Here is a 12,247-nt window from a genome sequence, read left to right as displayed (position 1 = left end):
ATATTTTTTCAAGTTTAGGGAAGGAACATACTTTTACATCTCATACTAATAAATAGCTCTGCAGAAAAGCAATTATTTTGAACTTGGGCTATTTAAAAATAAGAGGATAAAATGTTACGTTCTACTAATATAAAAACGCCAGTTTTAAACATTGGACAGAAAACAATAGAAAAAAAATAAAAGTGATACTAATGGTCGTGGGAAAAAACTGGTTATTTTGAAAGCACTGACATTATGTAAAAGAAGGGACGATGAACCCTACTAAAGTGTCTGACTTGTTGTATAATGTTAAACACAGTTTGAATACCAGAGCTGTATAACAGCTCAACAAACATCAAACCTTTGAGCGAAGGATTGGTCAATTTCTGATCTCTCTACCTTTTATATAAATGTTAATAGAATTTCTATTCTACAAGTGTAGGAAATAACACAATATATAATTAAATCTGTAAAGTGAGTAAGTGAAGCCAAATTGAAAACAAATAAAGCAATGCCACATAAATAAAGCGAGACAAACTTGAACAATGCCACACTAAGGAACATCACAAGTGCAAAAGCAGCATCAGTAACACAATACTAAACTAACAGGGAATATAGTTCACAAAACTGATTTTTAAAAATTCTAACTATTTGACAAGATATTCAAATCTAAACAATCTAATCAAAAGCCCAATACTCTCACCCTTGCTGACAGGCAAAGACATTACAGGGTATTAAACTAAAGGGGGTACATGGCTACTCCTGTTCCGTCACACTTTTACATTTTAACTCTTCAATCAGGGCAATGCCAGTTTGAATTTCCACAAAAAAGGCAACATTATTCATATGCAGTACTACAGGATTTTCATCTTACCTAAGAAGTCTAACTAGTTTATTTTCTACCCTTTCAAGTTTTGTGTAGCAGATTTGGAATGGGGGGGTGGGGGGGCGGAAACATGACAATTACAGTACAAAGTTTAGTGAGAATCTTCTTTTAATAGTTGGTATTTTCACTAGTGCCTTTCAAGAACCCACTTAAGATTGCTCCAAAATTTCAACCAAATACGTCCAGTCATATTATCTATTAAACAGTAAATTGAACATGTTTTAAAATAAATAACGTAGGAATGAATAAATTTTCCTTTCACAGCTGTTAACCTGCAACTATTTATAATACTTCTTGGTATTAAATCAAAGAAAAAGTACAATTAAATGGGAACATGCTTTTTGAGGGGAGGGGTAGGGGAGCATTGGTAAGAGGTCTTATCACGTTTTCTACATACAGCATTTTAAAATTTCTCCCTGACTAACTTTTGCATAAAATGGGTGGTCCACAACGTGTCAAACATTTTAAGTGCAGTAGTAGCAAGCAGATGTTGGAGTGAAAATTGGCTGAGAGCATGTTTCATGAACCATCAAGTTATGAGTTCTCAAAACTAGCAGGAACTGTGGTCTACATTTTAAAATTGGCATCAGAACTCAGCTGACATAGTTTAGAATATGAAACCACGGTCCCCATCAGTAAAGAAACAGCATGACTCAATGTTTCCTAGAGCACATCACAAAAGCCAGTAGTTCTGTGGCATTAGTTTACCGCTTCAACGGTCATAAAATGTAGGTTATCCCTAGCACCTCAAGACAACCACTAATTTTAGAATACTGTATGTAGGAGACGTAAAACTGGGCAACTGAATACATCATAAGTAGTCTCTCTACAAAGATGCATCCCTTTAAACTAGTAAGACGTGTTTCGGACTCATCATTGACAAATACAAAGTTATACTTTCTACAATGTATAGGGCAACCAATTTGGAAGCTACATAATGCAAACAAAATGCCTAGAAACCTCCAGAAAATAAAGTTATCCAATTTAATTCAAATTGCTCTATATTATAACTCGACTTTAACATAGTCAAATTTGTGTTTAAACTACTGTGCATCCCACTACTCACACAAGGACTTTACTGCATGAAGGATTCAAAAAAATTTGGCTCCACATACACACGGAGGAGTTTGCAAAGTATCACCCCTGAGTAAGAAGACCCATGTAAATAAACAGGAGAAAGTACATATGGAAGAACTGTGATCTTTATAAAAATGTATTAATACACAGGATGTCTTGTTTCAGGTCAATAGTCATTTCATCCAATAAACTTTGAAATAAAATACATGGAAAAAACAGTCAACTTCAGAAATTATTAGCTAATGCACAACGTCTAAAAAGTAGATGAACATCACAGATGATGACTTGAAAGCATTTTGCTCTACTTACATGCTGCCATACAAATGTTTCTTTTCATTTTAAGTGAAACCAACTAATGTGCAGCGAACAACTCTGATGATGGTTGCAGCACATCTTCCCCTATACACCTACAGTTTTACCATACTTATGTCCTTAATATGACATATCCTAACCCACCATCTATTCCCTCTGTCAACATGGCCATTGCCATTCATAAATGACTGCTATATAAACTGGTAAACACTCCTGTCTCAAAAGACTTCAGCAATGCAAGTTGCTGCTTCAGTAATGCAAATAATATTTTATATAATATATATATTTATAATATATATATTATATACTAGCCATATATATATATAATATATATAATACAAATATATAATATATAATACATATATATAATATATATATATTGTTGGTGGGAATATGCATGAGTTGTAACCCATTTGGTTTTCCAAATTGAAGATGTTAGAAATGTAAACATCAAAGGGAACCAAAATGCCTGACTCATGAATTTTATGCACACAGCATCACACAAACAAATAAATGAGAAAAAAAAATCAAGGCCAACAACCCTTAGCATTTGTAATACATTTCAATCCATCTATGTGATCATGATTGAATTGTTCCTCATCCAGCAAGAACTGGCATAAACTGCTCCATTATGCCCAGTCAAGATTCTACTTCTTTAGTCTGTGGCGGGCCAGATAAAACGAAAATGAAAATCTGCATGATACTTTCAATCCTTGCGCCAACTCAGGATTCAGCATCTAATACAAAAAAGACAGCTTACACTTAAGTTCGATTTATTCCTAGCTCTACAATCCTCACCTATTGCTGGAAATTTCCTACTGCTTAATCTTTTTTGTAGGTCTGCATTGTCAGTGATAATGCTCCAATGTTTAGTGTAAGAAACTGTATTTTACAACCACAAATCAACATTAACAGAATATGCAGTTAATGTACTATTTTATGAAAGCAAATTAAAAATCCTCAATGAGCTGCAATATCTGACAAATCTCCGAATGAATCTGAAACATTCTGCTCTCCTATAATAGTTGGGTAGTTTCATTAAGTGGGGTTGCACAGGGCAAACTCACATTAAAATCTTAATAAACACCCATATATTTTTCCACCACATAGTAAGTCAGATATCAAAGCCCCTTGGACTAAAAAATCTGCTATGACAGTTTCTACAGCTGTACTTAAGTTAAATATTAATCTGAATGCTGACTAGGTCAAACAAAAGCTGACTTAATTGCACAATTTCCTTCTGCACAGGGTGATTGAGATACAGGTGACACAACTAGCCGAATACTGCAACTCAAAGTATTAATTCTCAATCTTCTGAATAGGAAGAAAATTACTCCTCTTTGTACAAAGATACTTGATAAAATGTGTTCTGAAATACAGACTTGGAGGTGCCTATGCAGCACACACTTAAAAAAAACCTAAAACCAATCTCTTCTTCCCCCACAAGCCTCAACCAAAAAATGCCTTGAGAAACAACTGCATTTCTGAAGGTCTTTCACTTTTCATTGTCATCAGCAAGAAGCAGAGGCCATCTGTTTTGGCAGTCTGGTGGTTGGATAATTCCACCAGCAGATCCAAGACGTGAAACTGAGCAAGTCAGGAGTCATCGCCTGTGGCAGTGAAACATTTGTTTTTTCAGATGGCTGGAATTCAGCAGATATGATGGTTTAAAAAAGATCACTAACCAGCAGACAGGTGAAATGAAAACCTGATTCTGGGGTTTAATGTATGTCAACGTCTGTTGGAACTGAGCAGACCTTATAATGCTTTAATACAAAATGAAAGGTTTCGCATTAAGTAATAGATTACTACCACCACAGTAATGAATACTCTATGGTACAACCGTGGACAAAATATTCAAAATACTGCAGAAAGTCTAGAACTAGTTCTTAGTTCACACACAATCTCATGGCCTATATTGTGGAGCAAACCAACTACAGTTTAACATGTAGTAAAGTAACATGACTCTCATTCTGCCACTACTCTGGCATGCCTCACATAATGTCTGTGTTTGAATCTATCTTCAAACTGTAGCACTAAACTAGTTCTCACCATTGTCTACCACTCACATAACATAAATAGCTGTTTTCCAGATAATCAGGTATTTTGGGTATTTAACACAAGGTTCAGCCTTCAAGATCATTTTGCCTAGAATAGGTTGAAAATCTTCACATTTTATCTTTTAAGTTAAATAATTTTTGATGTTTCATTGCTTGAACAATCAGAAGGGCTTGGAAAATGTTTTTGTAGTCTCTCATTTTTCATTTCAATTTATTTTTCCTTCAAATGATGCCTTTCATTAAAATTAACAATGTGCATCTTACTGACAGAACAGACTGGTATTATTTTCAACTTTTTCTCAGTGATGCTTTTGCTAGAAAACAGAAATAAAATCCCAATCTACAACAGGCACGCCCCCCTCCCCCCATCCAATACACTGCCTTTAAGTTTTTTTCCAGCATTATAAATCTTGTGGTTAAGCATCTTTCAAAAGAGATTTAAAACAATGGGCTAATTTGCATTTGAAATTCAAAGTCATCAGCATGCATTTCTCAATGCAATTCTGAGTTCCTTTCAGCTAATTCTTACTTTAGAAGGGCAAAATGATGCACTATTTTGAAGCTCGCCATGCTATAGATACAAAATAGTTTAAAAGGGGCCTATATTTAGCACCTAAATATAAACCTGCAAAGAAGGAAGTCTGCTGCAACCATTATCTAGTGTTATTCACCATTTAAGTCCTCTATTATGTTTGATAAGCAGCTGTTCTACTTCTACAGTGCCTACTTCAGTCACCGTTCACAGTTAAGTCATTCTTTTGTGGTATTTTGAATCCACAGAGGTGTTTTTGCCAAAGACTTTGTTCCATTTGGTGATAACAAACAATAAACATGTAGAAACAAGAGTACAAATAGTCTTCTTCAGTGGCATCACATCCTTCATCCCACACTGGACCTGGGCCAACTCCTTTGGTTTCACCAATTTAACGGCGTATGCACTGGCTAGAAATTGATCACCATATGATAGTTCTGCCATTTCATATCTTCATTTCACTTGATCTGAACTTCTGCACTAGAATGAAGCTTTATTTTCAATCAATGAATAATCATTCATCCATGATCAGTGCCACATTGATATGAGACAGATCTATCATGTGCCTGCAAAATGTGCAAGGAAAAAGCAACGCAAAAGGTTTCCAGGGTTAGAAAAAAGCAAGTAAAATTAGTATCAACAATCAACAAGTGTAAATACTACTACTGATCATTTAGGATTATTTTTTAACATTATGGTTTGAGGATGAAATGACAGATAAAAGCCCAGGTATTTCCACATTATGGGGTTTAATGCCTTAGTTATGTTGTACCTTTAACATAGCAAAAGATTCCAAGCTGATTCACAAAGGGGTGGGTCAGACACTGAAGAATTGGGAAGTTCGAGGTGACAAACATATCATGACTAAGTTTCACGTTATCTTCCCCACCTTCAGAAATTACGTGGTGATATGAGGAGTTTGGGAGACATTGTGCAGGGGAATGATAACTGATAGCTCTGCGGCTAATGACAGAACAGAGGCAGGGATTGTACACAGTTGTACTAACTGAAAAAGAACAAATTTGTATTGATATAATCTCAGGGTACTGTAAAGGACTTTATTACCAAGGAAGTACCTTTGTGATGTAATGTAATGTTCATCAGGCTATAAGAAACAAATAGCTCATTCAGCCCTTCAATCCTGCTCCATCATTCAATAAGGTCATGGTTGATCTGATTGTGGCCTTAACTCCACTTTCCTGACTGCCCCCCTAACTATTGACTCCCTTGTAGATCAGAAATCTGACTAACTGAGCATTCAATATATTCAATGACCCAGCCGCCACTGCTCTCAGGAGAAGAGAATTCCAAAGACTAACGCCCTCAAAAAAAATTCCTCCTCATTTCCATCTTAAATGGGAGACACCTTCTGTTAAAATTGTGCCTCATTGTTTTAGATTGGAAACATCCCCTCAGCATTTTTCCTGCAAAGCCCCCTCAGATTTTTATGTTTCAATAAAATCACCTCTCCTTCTTCTAAACTCCAATGAGTATATGCCCAAACTGCTCAACTGTTCCTCAGAAGACAACAGGAGAACTTTTTAGGTCAATATGTAGAGGGTCCAACAAGGGACGGTGCATTGCTGGACCTAATTCTGGGGAATGAAGCTGGACAGGTGGTGGTGGGCGAGCATTTTAGTGATAGCGACCACAACATGGTACAGGTTAAGCTTGTTATGGACAAAGAAATCGAAAAGTTGCAAAAAAATGTTTTGGATTGGGGGAGAGTGGATTTTAGTAAAATAAGGCAGGATCTGGCCAAGGTAGACTGGGAACGGTTACTTGTGGGGAAATTTACAGAGAAACAGTGGGGGATGTTCAAAAAGGAAATTGGGAGGGTACAGGCTCAACATGTTCCCTCTAAGGTGATAGGAAGGTGTAACAGGCCCAGAGAACCATGGATGACCAGAGATATTCAGGTTACGATGAGAAGGAAAAGAGGGGCTTTTAGCAGGCACAAGGGAAGCAAATCAGCAGAGGCATTAGTGGAGTACAGACAGTGCAGGGTGGAGCTTAAGAAAGCAATTAGGAGAGCAAAGGAAGGATATGAGAAAGCTCTGGCTGGTAAAAGTAGGAAAAATCCCAAGGTATTCGAGAAGTATATCAATGGGAAAAGGATAACCAGGGAAAGAGTAGGGCCCATAAGCGACCAAGGGGGCAATCTATGGGTGGAGCCACAGGACATTGCTAGAGTGTTGAATGAATACTTCACATCCATCTTCACCCAAGAGAATAAGGATGAAGGAATCGAACACGGGGAGAGAAACTGCGAGGTTCTTAAGCAAATTGATATAGGGAGTGACGAGGTATTGGAGGTGTTGGCAGGCTTAAAAGTGGACAAATCTCCAGGTCCGGATGATTTGTGTCCCAGACTGCTGAGGGAGGCAAGGGAGGAGATCGCAGGGGCTCTGACCCAAATTTTTAATTCCTCTCTGGCCACAGGGGAGGTGCCAGAGGACTGCAGAACAGCCTATAAAAATAAATAGGTTCCGCTATTTAAGAAGGGTTGTAGAGACAAGCCAGGGAACTGCAGGCCAGTGAGTCTCACGTCAGTGGTAGGGAAACAATTGGAGAAATTTCTGAAGGAGTATCTATCTCCACTTGGCGAGGCAAGGTTTGATCAGGGATAGTCAGCATGGCTTTGTCAGAGGGAGGTCATGCCTAACAAATTTAATTGAATTTTTTGAGGAGGTGACCAGGTGTGTAGATGAGGGTAGTGCAGTTGATGTAGTTTATATTGATTTCAGCAAAGCCTTTGACAAGGTCCCACATGGGAGACTTATAAAGAAGGCAAAGGCGCATGGGATACAGGGTAATTTGATAAGGTGGATTCAAAATTGGCTTAGTTGTAGGAGGCAGAGGGTGATGACAGAAGAATGCTTTAGTGACTGGAAGCCTGTATCCAGTGGCGTATCACAGGGATCTGTGCTCGGTCCCCTATTATTTGTCATTTATATAAACAACATAGCTGACCATGTAGGGGATAGGATTACTAAGTTTGCGGACGACACAAAGATTGGCCGGGTGGTTAACAGTAAGGTTGAGTGTCTTGGGCTACAGGAAGATATAGATGGGATGGTCAAATGGGCAGATAAGTGGCAGATGGAATTTAACCCTGAAAAGCGTGAGGTGATACACTTTGGAAGAAGTCATTTGACAAGGAAGTATTCAATGAATGGCATGGCACTAGGAAGTTATGGGGAACAAAGGGACCTTGGCGTGTGTGTCCATAGATCTCTTAAGGCAGGGGGGCAGGTTAGTGGGGTGGTGAAAAAGGCATATGGGACACTTGCCTTTATCAATCAAGGCATAGATTACAAAAGTAGGGAGGTCATGTTGGAGTTGTATAGAACCTTGGTGAGGACACAGCTGGAGTACTGTGTGCAGTTCTGGTCACCACATTATAGGAAAGATGTGATTGCACTGGAGGGGATGCAGAGGAGATGCACCAGGATGTTGCCTGGGATGAAATATTTAAGTTATGAAGAGAGGTTGGATAGACTTGGGTTGTTTTCATTGGAGCAGAGAAAACTGAGGGGCGACGTGATCGATATGTACAAGATTATGAGGGGCATGGACAGGGTGGATAGGTAACAGCTGTTCCCCTTAGTTGAAGGGTCAGTCACGAGGGGGCATAAGTTCAAGGTGAGGGGCAGGAGGTTTAGGGGGGGATGTGAGGAAAAACCTTTTACCCAGAGGGTGGTGACGGTCTGGAATGCACTGCCTGGGAGGGTGGTGGAGGCAGGTAACCTCACATCCTTTAAAAAGTACCTGGATGAGCACTTGGCACGTCATAACATTCAAGGCTATGGGCCAAGTGCTGGTAAATGGGATTAGGTAGGTAGGTAGGTCAGGTGTTTCTCATGTGTCAGTGCAGACTTGATGGGCCGAAGGGCCTCTTCTGCATTGTGATTCTGTGAACCCCTTCATCCCAGGTATCACTCTGATTAACTTTCTCTGAACAGCTTCCAATGCAAGTATATCCATCCATAAGTAAGGAGACCAAAATGTACATAGTGCTCTAGATGCAGTCTCACCATTGCCAAATACTGTTGTTGCAAGACTTCCTGCCTTTATAGTACATCCCTCTTACAATAAAGGGCAACATTCCATTTATCTTCCTAATTACTTGCTATCCTGCATGCATATGAGGACATTCGGATCCCTCTGTATTGCAGCATGCTGCAGTCCCTCTCCATTAAAATAATATTCTGCTTTTCTAACCCTCCAGCTGAAGTGCACCACCTCACGTTTTCCAATATGATACTCCTTCGGCCAAATGTCTGCGGACAGACCTAAGGTGTTCTGTCTGTCCACAAGCATGACCCAGACCTTCCTGTCGCTAGCCATTTCAACACACCATCCTGCTCTCATGCCCACATGTCCATCCTTGGTCTGCTGCAATGTTCCAGTGAAGCCCAACACAAACCGGAGGAACAGCACCTTCCGATTAGGCACTTTACAGCCTTCCAGATTTAATATCGAGTTCAACAACTTCAGACCATGAACCCTCTCCTCCATCCTCACCCCTTTTTATCTCTTTTATCAATATTAATTTTTGTTTTTAAATTATTTTATCCACTTTTTTTCATTTTTATTCATTGTTTTATCCCCACTTTTTATCCTATTTTCGAACTTTTTTCCCACCACCGTCCCCTGCCCCCACCCCACCCTCACTAGGGCCGTCTGTCACTTGTTCAAGTTGTTCTTTCCAAAGTGCTTACCCTTGTCCTGCTATTACCACATTCTGCTTTCTGACCTTAATGCCACCATCAGCACTTCCTTTAGCTAGTACCACTACCATTAACAACCCTTCGTCCTTTTCTTCATGACATCTTTGCCAATCTCTCCTTTGCCTCCATCTATTGCTGGCCTTCTATCCAGCTTCACCTGCTTCACCCCCTTAAAAGTATAAATTTCATCACATTTCACTTTTCTTTAGCTCTGAAGAAGTCATGTGGACTCAAAACGTTAACTCTGTCTTTCTCTCCACAGTTGCTGTTAGACCTGCTGAATTTTCCCAGCATTTTCTGTTTCTGATTCTGTTTCCTGTATGCCGATCGTCTATTCATGCTAATATATCACCTCCAACATGAGCTCTTACCTTGTACAGCAACCTTTTATGTAGCACCTTACCAAAAGCCTTTTGGAAATCCCCCATTTGTTAGAGCCTCAAAGAACTCTAACAAATTTCTCTAACACTATTGCCCTTTCACATGAGGACTAGAATATAAAAGCAGGGATGTGCTGCTGAGGCTTTATAAGGCTCTGGTCAGACCACATTTAGAATATTGTGAGCAATTTTGGGCCCCGTATCTCAGGAAGGATGTGCTAGCCCTGGAGAGGGTCCAGAGGAGGTTCACGAGAATGATCCCAGGAATGAAAGGCTTAACATACGAGGAACGTCTGAGGACTCTGGGTCTATATTCGATGGAGTTTAGAAGGATGAGGGGGGATCTGACTGAAACTTACAGAATACTGAAAGGCCTGGATAGAGTGGACGTGGGGAAGATGTTTCCATTAGTAGGAGAGACTAGGCCCGAGGGCACAGCCTCAGAGTAAAGGGAAGACCTTTTAGAACAGAGATGAGGAGAAACTTCTTTAGAGAGTGGTGAATCTATGGAATTCATTGCCACAGAAGGCTGTGGAGGCCAGGTCATTGAGTGTATTTAAGACCGAGATAGATAGGTTCTTGATTGGTAAGGGGATCAAAGGTTACAGGGAGAAGGCAGGAGAATGAGGTTGAGAAATTTATCAGCCATGATTGAACGGCGGAGCAGACTCGGCAGGACAAATGGCCTAATTTCTGCTCCTATGTCTTATGGTTATTATAGGGTGGTTTAAGTGGGGAAAGTATCATGATGTGATGAAGCAAAGTTATGGAAAGATTTTCGAATGAATATGAGGAGCAATGAAGTTTCAGTAAGAAATGAGGGGATGAGTGACTGTAGTGATGTACGGGATGGAGGATGGCAGCAGAAGTCTAGTCGAATTCAAGTTTGTGACGTCAGCTATGAGCATTTTAGAGAAGTCAAGTCTAGAGATAATAAAATTTTCAAACAAGTGCTGTTTTTAACTCATGCGAAAAGGTGGTTGGAAAAATTGACAAGTTTCTTGCCCAGTGCTCTCGAGGGGCCTGGAGAATTTTAACGGTTGGGTTACTTAACACCTCAATGGCTAGCTAGGGTAGATGCAAGTGGCTACTTGGTAGGCCAAGGCAGTGTCAATTTGTGATGGTGGGCATGGAGGTATGTTCAACAGAGTCCCACAGGCTTGAGGCAAGACAGAATATCCCTATACATAAGCCTTTGGAGTCTCCATTTGTTCTTCTGCAGGTTTTATATGTCAGAGCAACCACAGTGGTAGTGCTAGATAGGAGGTCATTAAAATTGGCTCTGAGATAGGACCTGATTACCATTATTTAATGAAGAGCCCATACAATTTAGGCTGAAGCAACAGCATTAAAGGGTGGTATTGAATTGACTTCCTGTTGAAAGGAGTTGAAATCGCAACTCCAGTGTTTATTTTAATGTCAAGCACAAAAAAGCTTTAGTGCTCATCATTATCTTGTGCATAGCTTACAAAATAATATCCAAAGAATATTACTTTCCAATAACAGAATAAAAGAACCAAAAAATAAATTGTCAGGCAAATTAAATTAAAACCTACATTTTATACAAACAAACTAAAATTGGCTTACATGTTTTATTGCTAAACTTGACTGTATTTTACTATGTGCATTTTCTGAAATTTTCACTTTCCAATAAGTTAAAAAAACAGTGATGGATATTTACCTGTGGAATTTCTGCTGAAATGCTGAGGCATGTGCAGGTTCCTTGAATTTTGCAATGGCCTTTCGTTGCTCTCGCATCATCTTGAAGTCCTGCAATAACAATTCAAAAAGGCATAAGGAAGGTGTTTTGTAGTGTGATTTTGGAAAAAAGGTGCAGATTCAATAGTAACTTTTAAAAGGAAATTGGTTAAGTGCTTGCAGAATTATTTTGTTTTAAAGAGAGCTACAAGGAAGAGAGCAAGGCAGTGAGAGCTGTACCAAAGAGCACAGGCATGATCTATACTATATCAGTATGCAATTCCATAATATAGCAGTTCATATTTACTCACTTCTCAGCAAAATGACAGCAGCACAAATCCCATATAACTTAAATAAATAAAGCTGTGGTAATTACAATTTGGTATTAGCTGTTAACAGTAGTCAAGTCAAATTACTAGCATTCGAAATAAAGTTCATCTCATTCAGTTCATTTACTCTGAAAAAAAAACATTTTACTCATTCACCGAGCTCTCATTATTAATTTGTTTTGTTTCATTTGTTGCTCTTCAGCTTTTCAGTTTTTATGTTATTTTCCTTATTCATTTTGTATGCCTCACTTTTTTAACAAT

The 12,247-nt window shown here is 39.0% G+C and overlaps 1 protein-coding gene across 3 annotated transcripts in view; it reads right to left on the bottom strand.

Annotated features, from left to right (window-relative positions):
• Positions 1-1,010: 1,010 nt before the first annotated feature.
• Positions 1,011-12,247, bottom strand: part of rbm33a (RNA binding motif protein 33a) — a 209,057-nt gene continuing 197,820 nt past the window's right edge. For 2 of the 3 annotated variants that reach the window (XM_041184119.1, XM_041184122.1), the window contains 2 exons: positions 11,641-11,729; positions 1,012-5,412 (listed from right to left, as the gene is read on the bottom strand). In XM_041184119.1, coding sequence (XP_041040053.1) covers positions 5,361-5,412; positions 11,641-11,729 — 141 coding nt within the window. In that variant the 3' untranslated portion in view covers positions 1,012-5,360. Of the gene's footprint in view, positions 5,413-11,640; positions 11,730-12,247 lie in introns of all 3 variants that reach the window. The other variant, XM_041184121.1, reaches the window with a different exon arrangement.

The sequence above is a fragment of the Carcharodon carcharias genome, chromosome 3 (assembly GCF_017639515.1).
Source record: "Carcharodon carcharias isolate sCarCar2 chromosome 3, sCarCar2.pri, whole genome shotgun sequence".
In the NCBI taxonomy this organism is placed as follows: domain Eukaryota; kingdom Metazoa; phylum Chordata; class Chondrichthyes; order Lamniformes; family Lamnidae; genus Carcharodon; species Carcharodon carcharias.
Note: the sequence above shows the minus strand (reverse complement) of the source record. Positions and strands in the feature narration are given on the sequence as shown.